At 50.3% G+C, this 18,644-nt stretch overlaps 3 protein-coding genes across 12 annotated transcripts in view; 1 reads left to right on the plus strand and 2 right to left on the minus strand.

The window, feature by feature from the left end:
- WWC2 (WW and C2 domain containing 2) overlaps window positions 1-3,871 on the plus strand; it is a 208,144-nt gene extending 204,273 nt beyond the window's left edge. For all 10 annotated transcript variants that reach the window (XM_042982920.1, XM_042982914.1, XM_042982923.1 and 7 more), the window contains one exon: window positions 1,168-3,871. In XM_042982920.1, coding sequence (XP_042838854.1) covers window positions 1,168-1,234 — 67 coding nt within the window. In that variant the 3' untranslated portion in view covers window positions 1,235-3,871. The remainder of the gene's footprint in view (window positions 1-1,167) is intronic.
- Window positions 3,872-4,794: 923 nt separating this feature from the next.
- Window positions 4,795-5,714, minus strand: CLDN22 (claudin 22). The gene is made up of 2 exons (XM_042982925.1): window positions 4,994-5,714; window positions 4,795-4,872 (listed from the first exon to the last, which is right to left on the minus strand). The coding sequence occupies exon 1, from the start codon at window positions 5,712-5,714 to the stop codon at window positions 5,052-5,054; it is 663 nt and encodes a 220-aa protein (XP_042838859.1). The 3' UTR covers window positions 4,795-4,872; window positions 4,994-5,051.
- Window positions 5,715-7,255: 1,541 nt separating this feature from the next.
- On the minus strand, window positions 7,256-7,945 carry LOC102970408 (putative claudin-24). Its single transcript, XM_007080321.3, has one exon. The coding sequence runs from the start codon at window positions 7,928-7,930 to the stop codon at window positions 7,268-7,270; it is 663 nt and encodes a 220-aa protein (XP_007080383.3). The 5' UTR covers window positions 7,931-7,945; the 3' UTR covers window positions 7,256-7,267.
- Between the last annotated feature and the right edge of the window lie 10,699 nt (window positions 7,946-18,644).

Below are 18,644 nucleotides of genomic sequence, written 5' to 3' on the forward strand. Positions count from 1 at the left end.
CTTAGCCGACTGAGCCACCCAGGCGCTCCAAGGGTTGTGTTTTTGTTTTTTTTTTTTTAAGTAATCTCTACACCCAGCGTGAGGCTCGAACACACAACCCCAAGATTAAGAGTCACTCACTCTACCAACTGAGTCAGCCAGAGGCCCATCAGTTGCCTTTTTTTAAGTTTTGCTTTTATCTCTTCTGGAATCGAACAAATCTAAAGGATGCAATACCACAAAAATAACTCATTCCAGTTTCCACAATTCTGTCATTCCCCCTTTCTTCTCTTCCCTTTCCTTAGTCTTTTGAGCTTTTCCACCTCAGTGCCTACTTCTTTGACCCCACACTTTCTCCACCATGTAGACAGACCCGTAGTTTCCCAAAGGAAGGCTGGTGCTGTATTCTTTTTTTCCTTTTTTTTTTCTTCTTTTTTTGCTTTGTTTTTCTTCATGGCTGCCATCGTGCCCCACATAATGTAACACATCCTCAGTAAATATGCATTGATGGGGTACTCTGTATGACATGAACATTACGTACCAAAGTGGATAGATTGCTCCTATCTTTCGTAACTATACAATCCCAAAACCTTATTTATTTATTTATTTATTTTTTTTTTCAGTATTCTCCTAACCTCTGAAAACCATCCTACCCTGTTTTCTCAGCTTCTCCTTTTCGGGCTGTTTCTCCTGAGCGCTGTTTCAGGGCGCAGGACAGACCTGCCTTTACCACAGTCACGCTCTTTCTTTCCCTTTCATTTGGAGTCACGACATCACTCCACCCTTTCCTTAGCACAGTACTGATTTTAAAGGACTTTCCCGATATCACGTACTTCTCTACGAGGCCCTGAGAAGTTCCCTGGGACTTTGGACTTCCTGCATCCTTGACTGCCTAGTTCAGAAGCACTCCTAACTGACCCGCTGATGGTTTAAAAACTGTCTCACACTGGAAATCCAGGAGGGAACGTACTGCCTTTGTCTGTGGGTGATTTACCATAAGCCAGAACTGCCCTTCTCCCGCATTACATCCTGTCGTAACAGGCAAAGACGATCTTGACCTTACGGGGTTCTGCCTAAGGAACAGATCCCCTATCCAGGCTGGCAGAGAGCTCTTGGGACTATTTTCCATGGCCACAGAGTGTTTTCAGCTTCCTCCTGAAGTCCATTTATTTCTCACCCCTACTCTAGGGAGAAGATTGCCTACTTCACCAGAGCGAAGATAAGCATCCCGTCCCTGCCAGCCGATGATGTGTGATCACATCCCTGAAGACATTACGTTGTCTCCTGTTCATTCTTAGGGAGGGTACAAGACTGAACGTTTGTTTTGCTTCGGGGGGTTCTTTTTGTAACGTAACTATCAACTCTTAAAGAGCTTTTATTTCACAGCAGATTTTCAACATGTTAATTTGTAAAGTATCTTGAATGTAATTCTTATATGTTTAAAAAAGAAAAGGAATCCGGTAACCAAAACGGGCTGATCTGGTACACGAACGTCCAGTACCTGCGAATTGCCACCGGGCTGCAGTTTATAAAAGTGGAACGGAGGCCGTGCCCCGTGCATATCCCAGTGGCCCAGCTGTTGAGAAATGGCTCGGTTTAGCAGAAGGTCCTTTTTGCTTTTCCTTGGTTGTCCCGTGAGCAGACCGAGGATGGCAGCCGGCCGGGCGGTATTTTGGTACCAAGGGGCAGCTCTTTGAGTTTGAAGTCAAACGTGAGTATGGTTCCGGCTCCACCTGAAACAGGTGTCTGCGCTCACGTCCGCCACCTGTGTCAGAGCCCCTCGTTTCCTTAAAACAACTTCCTTTTTGTCCTTTTCTTGGAGTCTAAAGAAAACAAACCGCTGGAGCAGTGCTCCTGGCCGCGGGGAAGGCCTTTTGATGGGTCACCTCCTGAGCGGGGAGAGGAAGGGGGAGAGCCGGGGACCCTACACACACAAGTCACCTCCTCGGCGAGCACCTGCCACCTCGGACGCAGCCCGGGCCCGGGTACGTGCTCCGAGGGCCGTGCCCGGCCTGCGCCCTTGACGCCGCGTCCTGGGGGTGAGGCTGGTGCCCCGCACGGCGCCGTGGTGGCCGGCGCTCTAAGCCCAGAGCGCGTGGGCGATGCGGAGGGAAGCGCGTCAGCACGCATCTGGTGAACCTGGGAGTCCCTATTGGATCAAAGTTGCCAAAAAAAAAATTTTTTTTTTAAACTTCATTAAACAGATTTCTAACATTTACTAGAAACTATTTGGCAGCTCTCGCGTTTAGGGGATCCTATCTGTAATTTGTGGTGAGGAGGCCAAGAGAAGAGTGTGCCCGGGGACATTATTAACTTGAAATATCAGCCAAGGCGGTTGGTTAAGAAAACAATTCTAGATGATCTCGTGTCGAGAGGGGAAAAAGGCTCTAGGTCGTCCGTGTAGAATGTGAGCCCACCCGCCCCAGGCCCTGCTTGCGAGAAACGTATCTGCTCTGCCAGCATAAAGGCTTTTGAAGTAAAGAGTATTTGTGCAATTTAAGTCATACTTATCATTCAGTCAGTTCTACTGGAAGAGGCAGTTTTTGGTCAGCCATCTTACATAGCAAACTAAATCTTGGTGGTTTTGCTTTGTTTTGTTTTTTGAGAAGTACAAAAATCCTCTTAACGGAATGGATCCCTTAAAAAAATAATAAGTTCTGTTTCTAAGATAGCATCCTCAGCAAGAATTCTTAAGTTTCTTGAAAGTAATTCTACATATTCTGGAAAGTTCGTTTTATCAGAATCAAAATTCGAAGTAAGCAATTTCTGAGCCGAGAACTTTAATTGTCTCTTCCTAAGTTATCCCACCACTTACATCTAAAATGTCTCCGAAGCCATAACTGGATGTGATACCACTCTGGACAAAAACCAGCCTCGCGACTGCGCACCGTCCTTCGAGGCCGCGCGGCCCATTCTTTCAGATGACTAAGGAAAACCAGAGCGGGAATGCCATTCCTCCTTGTCAAGGTCAAATGTGAAAGACAGAAGTTTATTTAATATAGAGCTAAATGAAGGTCAGCCGTTTTCAGCTTCGTAGTGTGACCGTGAAAATGTTTATAGAATTATGTGTAGTTGTACCGTACGATTTTATTTTCTTCATTTATTTATTTACGGTCTTATTTATGTTCTGTTTAATATATAGTTCGGTTCTGGCCATTTTAAATGTTTGACCCAGAAGAGGCTATATTGGACTATTTACACCTTTATAAATCTTCCTCAGATTAGCAAATCACTCTTTGTCATACAAAAAGCTTCAGACCAGTATACAAGAATTAAATCTGTCTCAGGCTGGTAGTTAACAGTTGTGACCAAGATGCTTTAGGTTTTATTTCACAAAATGTGCTCCTTTCTAACATGAGAAACGAACTTATTTTAGTATAATCCTTTTCCACACTTTAAAAATCAGCAATAGTGTTATGTATTTATAGGCAGCTTTTCACAATTCTGTCATATTTGTACTAACCCAAATGATTCACAGTGACAAAACATTTTAATAACTTGATCACAAAACCGTATGAACAATATGAATTTTAATATTATAAATACTATTTTTTAAAGGTAGAATTTATTCTGCACAGGGTAAAAAGAATGTAATATTTAGGTCTCAAGTTTGAATTATCAGTATGTTATTATAATTTTGTATATCAGAATCTAAGTTGCAGGTACAAAAAAAAAAAATATTGGTAGCCAAATGAACAAAGTTTAGCTGAATCTCTGTGGCATGCAAATCAAATTTAAAATCTTTTTTTTTTTCGCTATTACTTTATCTATATTGTATTAAATATCAAAAGCTCAGGACTGAACTAAATATTTAATCAGGTTAAATTCTGAATATGTTTCTGTTTTAATTTGTCTCGTTTGTAAAAGTATGCAAATACATCACATAGATTAACTTTGGTTTCTGCACTTTCCCTGTGTTTGTGGGTGGACAAAAGTTCGGTGGGTTTTTTTGTTTTTTTTTTTTTTAAACAAAGATGCATATTGCCTCATACTTTATTTCAGTGTCGTTTATTGCTTAATTTCCCTAATTGCTGCAAACAAGAGTTTACTTGAGCCACGCACCGAGCAAGCATAAAATCTCTCACGAGGAAATTCCCAACCCCGCAGTTTGCTATGGATAGTTCTTGGTTGGAAGATATGTATTGCTGAGAGGAATAAAAATGGCATATTTTCATAGTGGGAGTAAAAGAAGGGGCTTCCAAGGTGAGCTCTGGGGTCCCCGCCCATCCCAGCCTGTGCTCTGGTCGGCTGGCCGGGCCGTGGTCCCGGGAGCTTCTCGGTCAGTGCACCCCGCCCTCACCCTGAGTGCCCCCCGTGGCCGCTCACCGAGCCAGGGGTTGGCCGGGGCGCCAGTTGTCTGCAGAGCACAGGACACAGAAGCCAAAGCACACCTGTGGGGTAGGTTTTCCGTGACTCTTCCCATGCACCAGACCGCCCCCCTCTGCTTCTGCCCCGGTGAGGAAGCATGAATGAACCCGGCTGGCTCTTGGAAAAGGCTCCGTAGAGGCGCTGAGGTCTCCGAATAAAAAGGAGACGGCGCGTCCCACATCTCTTACCTCCCAAGCTTTCAAAGAACCAGCAAGTTTTTAGGACACTAATGACATTTGCAATCGGTCTGCAGCAAGACTTTAGTTTCAGTATAATAGGTGATCTTACACACTTAAAAGCAGTAGGCGATCAGCAGTAACCTTTCCAGCTGCCAAAGTGACCCATCTCTACGAATGACACCTTCAACGATACGGAGGCACTGATATAAGGCTTTATTTACCGGTTCTGTGCAATCACTGAATCTATTTTAAAATTGAGAAAACTCATCCGCAGTACTGAGTGTGATTACTATCGAGTCTTGAGTGGTTTTGGTCTCAGAGTAGAAGAAGACAGTGGTTTACTCTCCTAGAAGGAAATTGCAACGTAAGAAGCCAGTAGCCACAGTGAAAAAAAAAAAAAAAAAGAAGTGCATTTTAGAAAATTAAACAGCTCAGTGAACCGGCAGCTGTGCAACAGAAGATCCTACCAAACCCAGACAGGAGTGAGCTTCACTTGAAGAGTAGACGCCACTGATCCTTCCTGGCTTAGACTTTCAGATGGGCTTTTTTCATCTCCAGGTGCTGACGGTGACACTGTGTTTCTACCACCGCGTAGGGGCCCGGAGCCGGAACTGCCTGGGTAACGCAGGCCACGCAGTTCAGCAGGCAGCCTCCCAGGAGGAGGGAAAACCCAGCAGACCAGCCCAGAAAGAGGGCTTCCCCAAACTCCCACCTGGGCACAATCTCTGGCATGGTCTCGTCCCAGAACTCCTGGACGGTCATGTGGGCGACCCAGGAGACCGGAACCAGGGTCGCGACGCCTGCTGCCCAGAGCACAGTCCCTCCCAGGATCAGCAGTCCCTTCTTGAGGCCTGGCCGCGTCTCTCCGACCCTCAAGCAGTCCAGGCCAAACCCGGAGGCCAGCAGGCCCAGGAGCCCCAGCCCGTTGGACAGGAACATTAAGATCCTGGAGATCCTGAGTTCAGCAGGCAAAGCCAGGAAGGATTCAAAGTCCTTGCACTGCGTCCCCCCTTCCTCTTGGACGACACAGACCTGCCAGAGTCCCATGGTCCAGTTCTCCATCTCGTTTAAGTCCAGATTGAGGTTTTTCCATTGTGGCAGGTAGTTTGTAAGACAGGACAAAACCCATCCCAGCAGAGAGAGTGAAATTCCAGCTAATTGCGCCATGCTTCGAACTACTAAAGCCATTGCAGATCCCCGGGAGCTTGAGCCAAACTAACTCCTGCCTTTCGATCTCTGCGTGGGGACGTGTGACACCTTACGCTGTCACTTCAGAGCTCGGAAATATTTCTTCATTGTGTGTAGAGGATTCTTGCCAGAGCTGCTATTGTTTGAAAAGGTGTTGACTAGGTTTCAGCAAAGGATACAAGGAAGTAAGTCTGCCAACCAGTAATGCCCAGGTGTGGCCAGCACCGTGCCCGTGTCCTAGGAGCTGACTCCGTAGTAGCAGTTTGTCTCTGCAATAACATCAGGTAGGACCGATCCTCCTTTCATTGTTAACATTGCTAGCTCTCTAGCGAGTCAAAGAGTGAAGAAGTCTCAACGCAAAATGTGTACCCGACAGCTTGGGCTCCGCTCCCACCGCTCGCTTTCTTAGCAGTTGCACCTGTCCGGATTGCCATCCGTTGCCGCTCTCCTGTTTCAATACGTACGTCGTGGTAATACCGGATGTTACCATTTTCTAAAAGTGAGTTCCAGAAAAGTATTTCTTATCGGAAATCTCTCTAGACCTTGCATTGTGTGTGTTCAGAAGACCCATAAGCTACATCCAGCACATAACCTAGGAAGCAGTACCGAACTCCCAACCCCAAATACCCAGTCTACTTACCTACACGCCTTTTTGTCAGATCCGTGCACGTGTGCGTACGCGCTTGTTATTTATTTATTTATTTTTCCCTACGTGGGCTTTCTGCGTCATGGAAAAGTTAAGCTGTAGGACTTTGTAGGTCAGGACGGACTTCTCCCCTGGTTCACTTACTAATGTATGTATCCCCATGTCTATCATTTTTCACTGAACCAAGGAAAGTTGTTACTGAGCAAACGAACGGTCACTATCTGGACAGCAAGCAAAATATTTTTGGAGTTGTTTATTTTATTTTATTTTTTTAATTGGAAACTTTGGAAGGGAGAGACAGGAGAGACTGGCCAGTATGTTGACTCTTGAGAGTATCGTGATATACTGAAAACCGTAAGCCCCCTAAAACCCCGTCACACAGGGTACCTAGTCATCTCCTAGATGCAAACCACCCGTGTTCAAAGAAGACCAAAGTCCCTGTGGTGGAAATAATACTTTGGGACAGGCTTAACAGGGGATATTGCTAATGCAGAATGTTTAAAAGATCGCAGATTGGTTTTTTTCCTTAGGAAATAGAAACTAATTATTATTATTCCCAGCTATCAACAAAAGCAAAGTTCCTCATATAAAATTTAACACATCAAAGCTTAATTCTGATTAGAATGGACGGCCGCTGCCACGTTTTGATTTAAATAACCGGGTCGATGAAATTATCTTTGCTCATCCCTGTGTAATGCTTCCCATGATAGTTTCCTTTTAGATATAAGACTTGCCTCTTTCTTACTTCTCCAGATTTGGGGAGGAAGAGGGGACCTAGGATCGAAAAGTAGTTAATGAGAAACCGAGAGCAGCACAGATTTAATTACATAACAAAGACCCCTTTCTAGCATAGACCCCACTTCGCGGTTGATGTGGAAAGATGTGTCTTTTTGCTCTTGCCAAAGTCTTACACTCTCGGGTCTGCAGTTCCATTTTCCAGGTACAGACACTGAATTTGCATTTCTGCCACCGCATAGGGGCCCGGAGCCGGAGCGGCCTGGGTAGTACAGGCCACGCAGTTCAGCAGGCAGCCTCCCAGGAGGAGGGAAAACCCAGCAGACCAGCCCAGAAAGAGGGCTTCCCCAAACTCCCACCTGGGCACAATCTCTGGCATGGTCTCATCCCAGAACTCCTGGACGGTCATGTGGGCGACCCAGGAGACCGGAACCAGGGTCGCGACGCCTGCTGCCCAGAACACAGTCCCTCCCAGGATCAGCAGTCCCTTCTTGAGGCCTGGCCGCGTCTCTCCGACCCTCAAGCAGTCCAGGCCAAACCCGGAGGCCAGCAGGCCCAGGAGCCCCAGCCCGTTGGACAGGAACATTAAGATCCTGGAGATCCTGAGTTCGGCAGGCAAAGCCAGGAAGGATTCAAAGTCCTTGCATTGTCTCCCCACCTCCTCTTGGACGACACAGGCCTGCCAGAGTCCCATGGTCCAGTTCTCCATCTCGTTTAAGTCCAGATTGAGGTTTTTCCAATGTGGCAGGTAAGTTGTAATAATGGACAAAACCCATCCCAGCAAAGATAACGAAAGTCCAACGAGCTGCATCGCTACTCTAAAGACTAAAGCCATTGCAACAAGTCTCACAACTTTGGCCACCCCTGTGGGAGTCACTGTCTTTCGTGCTTCACAGTAGTGTGACTGTTTTGGTCCTATGCTGACCGGAATATAAGCTTTGGCCATTAACTCTTTGGAAACTCTGAAATGCGTTTTTGTTCTTCTCGAATATAATGTTTCATGTAAAGGACGAAGGACCCTGTTAAAACTATGAGTTAGGCTTTCTGATAAGGATTTGATCTGTTACCTTCCAATTTGCTTGGTAAAATTATATCCCCAATGCTTGATGATTATAAGTCTAAGGATGAACAAAGAGGGCTCTGTGACCCCTCACCCTAAAATACAACAGAAATCTTTGTGCTTCAATATGGATTAATTAGATTTTAAGTGGTGATAAAAGGCCGGCTCTTTCTGCAACAGGACTTCATTGTGATAGCTGAATCTGAGATTTCAGGGATGCAAAACAAGACCTTGTAAAGAAAGGTAGACTGTTTCCCTATAATCTTTATTCTCCTCGGACTTCCTTAACCTACACAAGAGCCTGGCCCTCCTTCTTGAGTGTCACAGGCCCTCAGTGGGGACTTGGCAGGAAAGTTGCCCCAGATTCCTTTGAAAGGTAGAGGCGGGTTCACTGGTTCATTAAAATGAAAAAGACCGACGACTGATGCCCAAGAGGTGCTAAGTGAGGAGGGGAAAATCCTGGGAAGCTCTGGGTCTCACTCCATCCACATTAGGGACTTGGTTTTCCAAGTCCCACATTAGGGACAGTGTTTCTCGGTATCTGAGAGGCGTGTGTGTGTGTGTGTGTGTGTCCCCGTCCAAAGCTGAGCTGTGTTTGCTGTCATTTAAGCCACACAGACAAAGCACCGCCAGGCAGGAAGACTCCCGACGGGTCCAACACAAAGGTTCTGGTGAAAAAACAACAGCCACAAGGGGGCTGACCTTTGAGGCTTCATCTTGTTTGTTTTTTCGATTTAGGCCCCACCTTGAGAGCATACTTCTGCAGAGGGTGACCCCTGAGAGAATACAGGGCCTCCCAGGTGGGACAAGAGGTCACGTGCTCCAGATTCCCAGGGCTGCTCCAACCCCTCTCTGCAAGGGGCCCCGGGACTCCTGCACCCACAGCGGGAAGGTGGGGTCTGACAGGCTTGGGAGGGACAGGACTGGAAGGTTCCTCAAATGGAGCCGTTGCCCTGGAGGATTCTAACCGGCTGAAACAGAACCACTGCCCGTCGCAACCCAGTGGTTGAGTCTAGTCCAGGGTCAGAGAAGAGCTTTTATGATATCGTTCAACGGGAGATGGGAGAGAAACAGAACCCAGAGCCTGATGTAGCCAAAGTAAGCCTCAGAGTCATTAGGTGAATGGTGTTCTCTTGAGTATTTGCCATCATTTTATGTTTAAAAAAAAAAAAAGATGAGTTCTTAACTTTTACAAATTTTCAGAATCCCTTAAGTATATTGCTGTCCTCAATGAACTAAAAAGGTGGTTCCAGTTTGCACAAAGACGTAAGAGTCCACAAAGGGCTAGCGATTTGTCCTGAGCCCTTATTACCAGGAGCTGGGATAATGGTAAGCTAGGGCTTTCCTCCAGGCAGGTGGCCAGGATGCAGAGAGCTCTGGAGAACAACCATTAAGAGTCACGAGGAGATGATTCCGAATATCACAATGAGATGTGTGTGTGTGTGTGTGAGAGAGAGAGAGAGAGAGAGAGAGGGAGGGAGATGGAATGGAATAGGCCGCCCTGGGAGGCAGTGACCCTTCCTTCCCAAGGATGTTTTAAAAAGGCTAATTTCTCACCTGTCCGGGCCACCGTCGGGGAGGTTTGTGCCATGCTGGGGGGGGGGGGGGGGATGGCGGATGTGTGACCCCTCAACTCCTTTATTCTTTCAACATTTAGAAAAATATTTTCGAGCACCTCCTCCTGGCCAGACTGTTAAGTGTGAAAGACACAATCAAGACCACGGTGGATGCAGGCCCCGCCCCAGGGGCTCGCATCCCAGTGGGAAGAAGCCATCGCGGAAACACGTGAGTAAGAGAATTCAGAGAAATACAAGGAGCAGGGGAAGTGAGTGCTCAGGGCGGGGAAACCCCAGTGCAGCATCCCTGGGACGGGAAGGTGCGAAGCCCCGACCCACAGCCGCATGCGCCTGGGCCGGTGTGTGGGCTCCTGCTCAGGCCGCGTTGGTCCCGGAGTGGGTGTGGGGGCGGAATTTGGAAAACAAAATCACCAGCACAACGTTCAGTGAGTGGAGGACCACAAGGTCTCTGTCTCCCAAACATTAATCTGAAAACAAAAACCCCAAGGGCGCCTGGGTGGCTCAGTCAGTTGAGCGTCTGACTCTTGATTTCAGCTCAGGTCGTGATCTCAGGATCGTGGGATCAAGCCCTGCGTCGGGCTCTATGCTGGGCGCGGGGCCTGCTTAGGAATCTCTCTCCCTCGCCCTCGGCCCTTCCCCCCCAAATCGTGTGCGCCGTCCGTCTCTCTCTCAAAAATTAAATGAATGAATGAATAAGTAAAATTAAAACAAAAAGCCCTGTTTACCAAAAGTCACACACCTGGGGAAACCTCTCAGTCCAGAGCAAGTGTTGACGAATGTCCCCAGGTAAACCATCCGTAAATTTAGTTGCTTGAAAACAGCAATCACGTAGATGTATTTACTCGTGAACCTGCAGTTTGGGACAATGGTCTCTGCTCCCAGTGGTGTCGAGTGAGGCTGAACATCACCCTCACAGACAAGGCTGTCACAGGGGCCTGCCCCATTCTAGGAGAGGGACGGAGAGGCACCGTCTCTCGGTGGGGAAGCAGCAAGTCTCTGGAAGAATTGTGGGACTGGAGGTACTTTCGTGGCCATTTTCGGAGATCGGATCTGTCAATGCAGCTGTGAGCCAATCTAGATCGTAGGAGACACGTGGCAGGCATCGCGTGGGGAACACGACCTTCCTTTCCCTCCTGGGTTTTATGTTTTCACGTTCAAGGTGAAGTCTGTGGTCGTAGGCAAAATGGGTTGCTTGCCCTCCCCTGCCTGCTGTCCTGGGCCCTGCCGTCGGGGAAGGGAGTCCCTTCGAGGGTTCACAGATTCAGCCTCACGCGTTTGGGCCCCCGCTCTGTGCCAGGCAGCACGTGAGAACCAGGGCTGGAGAGAGCGGTCGTCAAGCAAGACCAACCCAGAGAAGAAGACGGGATGCTGAACACCCTGATAGGGACAGCGCTGGGGCAGGATGGCTGTTTCAGGGGAGGGACGCAGGCAAAGGGGTCTGGGGGTGGCTCCCGAAAGACAGTGGGCCAGAACAGCTGGTGCCTGGCTGGAGATCGAGGGCGTCCGTCGAAGATGAGGCCGGGTCACGGGGCACCGTCATGCAAGCTAAATCATCTGGATTTTAGAATATAGATCATCAAAAGCCTTTGCAGGATTGTAAGCAAGGGTCATTTATGCACAACCTAACCGGTGGCCCCAGGGACGAGCTCCTTTGTATCATTAAGTCACAGAAGCCCTGGGGGCACCCCGGTGGCTCAGTCAGTTAAGCGTCAGACTCTTGGTTTCAGCTCAGGTCGGCATCTCACGGTTCCTGGGTTGGAGCCCCATGTCGGGCTCCGCACTGACAGTTCAGAGCCTGCTTGGGATTCTCTCTCTCTTCTCTCTGCCCCTCGCCCACTCTTTCGCTCAAAATAAATAAATAATTTTAAAAAGAAAAAAAGGTTTAAAAAAAAAATGGAGTGCCTCAGTGGCTCGGTCAAGTAGGCGTCCGACTCCCGCTCAGGTCATGATCTCACGGTTTGTGCGTTCGAGCCCCGCGTCGGGCTCTGTGCCGACAGCTGGAAGCCTGGAGCTGCTTCCGATCCTGTGTCTCCCTCTCTGCCCTTCCCCTGCTCTCTTCCTCTCTGTCTCAAAAATAAACATAAAAAAAGAAAAAAAAAGACACGGAAGCCCTAAGAGCAAGACCACCTGAAAGCTTGGCTGCTGCCTGAAGCAGGTGGCCCCCTGGGCAATGGCAACCCTAATGCAGGGGAAGATGAGCGGGGAGAGGGATTGAAGAGAGAAGGGGCCGGGGCGCAAGATGTCTTTTGAGAGCGTTAGAGTCTGAAGGCAGTGGAGAGACACAAGCCCCGTGATCTCAGAGTTTCCCTAACAAGCCCCATCGGCCCTGGGAGATCAGCGTGCACCTTCCCGGGGCCCAGCGAAGACTCTGGAATCCGCATTGCGGGGACACGCGGGGGGAACAACCAACCACAGAAACTGCAAACGTCCCTCCGCGTCCCGTCTCCCAGCGGGGGCTCCGGCGCTCGACGAAGGGGGAGAATCCGCCTCTCTCGTAACAGGTGCTCAGGCCTCCCTGCCACTTTGACATAAGAGTAGAGACAAAGGGGTCCTGCCAAACACAATTGTTTTGAGCAAAAGAAAACCTGTGGTGTATGACGTTTCTGAAAAACATCCCTTGTCCCGCTAAACAGAGATTCGCACTCTGAATCCTGGGAGGGCACCCATGAGGCTAAGACACCCTGTCGCCCTCACAGCCCCCAGGGCACGATGCCTTGGGTTCAACAAATAGTTGTCTATTAAGTAAAAGAGGTGGGTCCCTCCAAATGATAGTGAATGGAGACATACGGTCCCAACGCTGTAATAAATGCCCATCACCGCCGATTCCCTTTCGTGACGATGATGACACAGCCTGGCCGTCCTGGTTTATCTGAGCATGACCGGTGGTAGGAAATGTTACCCAAACATCATGAGTTAGCAAACAAGAGTGTCCTGTTCCGGAAGGGTGTCAAGATTGACCTATTCTAGGTTTGGGAAAATGCCAGAAAGGCCGGGGGTGCACCGAAACATTCACTGGGTGTTAAAGATGGGGGCTTTTCCTTTCCCACATTTTCGTTAGTTGTGTTTTCTAAATGTTCTACAAACCGTGCAGGATTCTCAAAAGAAGGGGAAATAAGGGTTATAAAAGGGGGGGGGTGGCGGGGAACTGTCGGACTAAGCTTTTTTTCTTTTGTCAGATCATAATAATAGGTAACAGTTGCCACATGCTTTCTGCTTCCCAGGCACTGTCCCGGGGGCCTGGAACACACGTTAGCTCGCTTTGTCCTCACGATCGCCGAACGCAGAGGCACTAGCCGCAGACCCATTTTGTAGATGACAAAGCACACACAGGCGGGTAACTTACCCACAGTCACAGGGTCCTTTACAGAGCTCTGGATGCAGGCGCCTAAATTCTTTTCCCAGAGCACAGACGTGGGCTGGGGCCCGGTCCCCAAGTCTGCCTTCAGCAGAGTTGCTCTAAGGTTCTGGGCTTCAGAACCTCCTGAGGGACTTCATTCCAGCTGGACTTCGGGGTTCTGCCCTCCAGTGGTGCGCCGGTAAACATTTCAGCAGCGGCTCCTGGGCTGTGGGAGCCCCCGTTTTTAGCCTTTGCCAGTTTCCGCGGTGTAAGTGCTCTTTTTTTTAATGTTTATTTATTTTTGAGAGACGGAGAGAGAGAGAGATAGCGAGTCGGGGAGGGGCAGAGAGAGAGAGAGGGGGAGACACAAGAATCCGAAGCAGGCTCCAGGCTCTAGGCTCTGAGCTGTCAGCCCAGAGCCCGACGCGGGGCTCGAACCCACAAACCGCGAGATCATGACCTGAGCCGAAGTCAGACGCTCAACCGACTGAGCCACCCAGGCGCCCCAAGACACCGATGGTTTAAAAACAAACAAAAAACTGTGTTAAAGTTTATAGCCCTTATCCATCACTTGGATTGACTGGTTTGATTTATCATTGCCAGGCAGTCTATTCGTTGAGCGTCCCTGAAACTGTCACCAAACAACTTTGAGAAGAGAGCAAAGGAAAACGATCCAGTCCTTGCCAACTGGAATCAGAGAGAGAAGAGGACATCGAATACCGTAAAGAAAAATATCTCTATATGTCTATAAACAAAAACAAACTATAACTGCTCTGCAAGCGGGAACACGTGTGCCTGGGCCTTTAAACTTGAAGCCAGTAGCTCGCTCGGATCTCTGGGGGGTCGGCGCCAGGAAGTTATCCCCCTGGCCTGCCGTGTTGTGCCCAGGACCGTTCTGGCGGTGAACGCAGTGAAGCAGGTGGCCGCGGTGGATATCCGGGGCACGGATCGGGGAGGCGGTGTGGACCCTTTCCCCGGGATGCGTCGTCCACACGCACTGGTTCTGGTTTGTGAGCAGCTCCAGGGTCGGTTTCAGGCGATGGCATTTAGGGCAGGAAATAGAGGAAGCCTGGTCCCCGTTAACCGATCCCCCCTGGCGTGCCCCGGCGTGAGGGGACGTGTGGGGTTCCAGCGGCGGGTCTGAAAGCCCTTTTTCATAGCTGGGTGTGTGGGGCTGCGGTGTCTCTGGAGGCCCCGTCGCCTGATGTTCCCGAAGTCCCAGCTGAGATTTGGTTCCAAGCCTTAAGAAAACTGAGGCTGAAAAACTAACGTGAGGCCTCGACTCCGGGTGGTGAAGGGAGCCTCGCGTCCATGCGGCATCTGCTAGGGAAAAACAGAACAGAACAGAACAACCCAGAATGAAGGCTAATGCCCATAGCCAGGATTTGATGAGCGCTTCCTGCTGGCCGGGCATGGGGATGAGGATTGTATCTGTGGTACCTTTGTCCTCCTCACGAGAGCTCTATGATGTAGACGCTGTTATTACTCCATCTAACAGGTAAGGGGTCTGAGGCTTAAATAAGCCAGTTAGCCTCCCATACATAGAGCAAGGATTGAAGCCCAAACCCATCCAGCACCAAAGCCCAGGCCTTAACCCCTTCAGCACCGTGGAAGCAGCCGTCAGCCATCGTCGCGCTTGCCTCTCCGTTTTGTCCAGACGCTTTGCACCCGCGGGGCACCCTGCTCCCTCCTCGAACCAGGGTCAGGCGCTGAGCGCACCTCAGCTTGGTGCCACGAAGCCCACCCAGGCTTTAGGGCTGGGAAGTTAGCAGCTGCGACAGCAGGGGCGCCCGGGGGGGCTCAGTCGGTTGAGCGTCTGACTTCGGCTCAGGCCAAGACCTCGCGGTTCGTGCGTTCGAGCCCCGTGTCCGGCTCCGTGCTGACGGCCCAGAGCCCGCTTCGGATCTCTCCGCTCCTGACCCGCTTGCGCTCTCTCTCTCTCTCTCTCTCTCTCTCAAAGTAAATAAATAAACATAAAAAAAAAAAAGAAAGAAAGAAATGCACTGTTTTGTCCTTCGGTTGGGGAGAGGGACAGGGGAAAACAAAATGAGCACAAATCTGGTGAGAGTCATGGAGGCTGATCCAGGTGTCTGAGAAAGTGACATGTGAGCCAGGAACTAACTGATAAGTCAACCAAAGACCTGGGGGGGACTGGGCCAGCCACAGGGAGCAAGAGTGGGAAGCTGAATGGGAACATGCTTGCCGTGTTTCTGGAACCCAGCTGAGGGCGCTGTGGCAGGAGAGCAGGGAGCAAAGTGAGGTGCTGGGGGGCCAGGTGAGGCCACCACACGCCCACCGGGGGTTGTGGAGAGGGGCTTGGGTTTCACCGTGACTGCTTCCCTGCGCCGCAGCCCGGAGCACGGACGTGATCCAACGTGTGTTTTGAAGCGATTACTTTGGCAACTGGAAGGAATGGCCAAGGCAGCGCTTTGCGCGGCCGAGATGATGGTGCCGTCCTGGGAGGACGGTGAGAAACGGAAGAATTTCGGCTGTGTTCTCCAGAGGTTGAGTGGGGAGGACGTGTTGACGCCTGGCAGTGGGGGCTGAGGAGTGGACGGGGACCCAGGATCTTGGCTTTAGCCCCCGGGTGGCTCGTGGCACCATGTACTGAACTGGGACAGACGAGGAAAGGACAAGAGAGAGAAGAGGCAGGAGGTCTTCGGGCCTGTCTTATATTTGCGATCCCGCTTGCCATCCACACAGGGATGCCGGGTGGGAGGCTGGATAGACGCGTCGTGCGCTCAGAGATCTGAGCCGGAGGCCTAAATGGGGAGTCTTTGGCCTTCAGGTGGGATTTGGGAGCATGGCCAAGATTTATGGGGGGTTCGGAGGGAAGAGAAGAGGGCTCACAATGAAGCTGTGAGGAACACCAGCCCTGGGAGAGGGTAGAGGAGGGTGAGTGGGCGGAGGTGACAGGGAGAGAGGCACCAGTGGAAAATCGGATGTGGGGGCGCAGGACCTGGGACAGGAGAACATTCCAACCTTGGCTGGTCTGACCAACTTGTCTAATGCCGCCGGGCAGTGGTGAAAGGGGCAGAGAAGACTTTTTTGCGAGGCAAAGACCTCACCTTGCATTTCATGGGAAGTCACCTAAACTTTGTCCTATGAGGAAGGAGGAGCTCAGAATGACTGACAACGAGCTGGAGGCAAAGAGACCCCTTTGAAGGTTCTTCAGTAGTAAAGGCAACACCATGAGGGCCGAATCTAGAGCCAGAGCGGTGAAATCGAACAGGCAAGAAGAGAGAGTCAAGGTAGCATCACTAGGCGCCTGTGACCTATAACGCGGAGAGGAAGGGATTTCGATGTTGATATACGGACTGTGACATCTTTAACCCAGACGGGAGCTAGCGGGGCCACTGGTGGGAAGGTGGGGACAGGCAGAACTGAGCCCATGTGCCTGTGGCACCTCCCTGTGGCTTTAGGGGTCTTGTGCTCAGGGGAGAAGCTGTGGCTGCTGGTGGAGTTTCTAGAGAGACCAGCGGATAAGAGTTGAAGCCCTGGGCTGGGATGAGCTTAGAAAAAGGATGAAAAGCAAGAACAGCAGAAAAAAAACTTTTTTTAAGGAAAAAGGGGGCGCCTCAGTGGCTCAGTCGGTTGAGCCTCCAACCTCAGCTCAGGTCATGATCTCACGGTTGGTGAGTTCGAACCCCGCATCGGGCTCTGTGCTGTCAGTGCAGAGCCCGCTTCAGATCCTCTGTCTCCCTCTCTTTCTGCCCCTCCCTGCTCACTCTCTCTCTCAAAAATAAATAATTATTTTTTTAAAAAAAGCTTTAAGAACAGCAGAGGCTCTCTAAGTGCAAGGTTCCCCACGGTGGACACAATACACGGGACTCTTCAAGCCTTCGGTAGATGAGTAGGATCCTTGGGACTGTCATCCCCTGGGGGGTGGCCGCAGGATCTGTTTACAGCCTTTCTGGTTCTGGGGCTCACTTTCACAAAACTTGGGTGTAGACTCCCACTGACAAGTTCCTGGACTTGCTCGTGAAGGGTGGGGGCCCCACTCGATCAGCATTCCCCAACCTTAGGGAGCTCTGGACTCTGTGAACAGAGGGGGCTCTGGTCCTGTATTCCAGAATGAGTTGACTTTATTTTATTTTATTTATTTAATTTTATGTTTATTTTAGAGAGCTGGGTGAAGGGAGGAGCAGAAAGAGAGAGAGAGAGAGAGAGAGAGAGAGAGAGAGTGAATCTCAAGCAGGTTCCATGCTCAGTGTAGAGCCCGACATGGGGCTCGATCCCACGATCCTGGGATCATGATCTGAGCTGAAATAAAAAATCAGATCCTCAACTGACTGAGCCAACCAGACTCCCCCAGAAATTAAAATTAAAATTAAAAATTAAAAAAAAATTTTTTTAATGTTTATTTATTTTTGAGACAGAAGAGACAGAGCATGAGCGGGGGAGGGGCAGAGAGAGGGGGAGACACAGAATCCAAAGCAGGCTCCGGGCCGCGAGCTGTCAGCACGGAGCCCGATGCGGGGCTCGAACTCACGAACCACGAGATCATGACCTGCGCCGAAATAGGATGCTTAACGGACTGACCACCCAGGCGCCCCGCCCCCAGAATGACTTTAAAGGAAACATCAGCCTAAGGACCTGTACCAGTCTTAGCCAGGAGTCACGACATGAGGAATTTCTGGGAACAAAAGGTAAAATCTGAATTCGCATCGCTGCCCGGGTCAAGTTTCCCCGAGGTCACTACGTAGGGGGAGCCATTTATATAGAATGCTGTGGAAATACTTGTCCCTGGAACTGGGCAGCCCGGTGAGGTGCCAGTTCTGTTCCCTTTCTTTAAACACCACCAACACCAACACCACCAACAGCAACAACAAAACAGGCTACAGAAAACGTTAAGAGTCTCAGTCACATGATCCAGAGTTTACTGAGCACCTATGGCCAGCCACAGGGCTGGGCCCCGTTGGGGGGGGGGGGGGATGGTGGTGATCACGGGCAGTCATGGTGCCCGTCCTCCTGGAAGGAGTCTAATGCATTTTGGCTGGAAATACGAACTCAATGCCTAAATGAAGCCATCTATGGAAAAGCAATCAACTGAGTTAGGTACCTATAAGCCACCCATGTCTGGTTTTAAGCTTCTGGGAACTCTGATCCCCAGCCCGGCAGGGTCAGTACACTCAGAGGCTCACCAGAAGAGGGGAGAGACAGCCACCACGAGGTGGGGGTCCCAGGGCACAGGGAAGGCCCTTCTCAGGGCAGGTGGGCTTTGGGGAGCTGGGCCGGGGAAAGCTCTGTTTCAATCATGCCCGAACCCCAAATCTCAAAGAGTGTGGGGCAGAATGGAGGAGCTCAGGTCACTTGCTCACAGGCCTTTCCAGAGCAGTGAGCCTTTCTGGGGACCCATCGTAGCGGCTGTGTCCTGAAGACTTGAGCCCCGGAGGAGGGGTGTCTCCAGCTCAGAGCCGAGCGGGCGCCACCCAGCCCTCTGGTGGCTGAGTGTGGGCCGTGGAAAGGGTCTGTGGGACGGCAGTGCGCACCTGGGCCTCCCCAGAGGACACGCCTGTGGCCACCGGGTACACATGTCTCTCCCAACACAAGGCTCTTTGTTCTGTCAAAAGGC

This window comes from Panthera tigris, chromosome B1, assembly GCF_018350195.1.
Source record: "Panthera tigris isolate Pti1 chromosome B1, P.tigris_Pti1_mat1.1, whole genome shotgun sequence".
Classification (NCBI taxonomy): domain Eukaryota; kingdom Metazoa; phylum Chordata; class Mammalia; order Carnivora; family Felidae; genus Panthera; species Panthera tigris.

Coding starts and splice junctions, on each gene's coding strand:
- CLDN22 (XM_042982925.1), bottom strand. CDS start 5,714: ATGGCTTTAGTAGTTCGAAGCATGGCGCAATTAGCTGGAATTTCACTC.
- LOC102970408 (XM_007080321.3), bottom strand. CDS start 7,930: ATGGCTTTAGTCTTTAGAGTAGCGATGCAGCTCGTTGGACTTTCGTTA.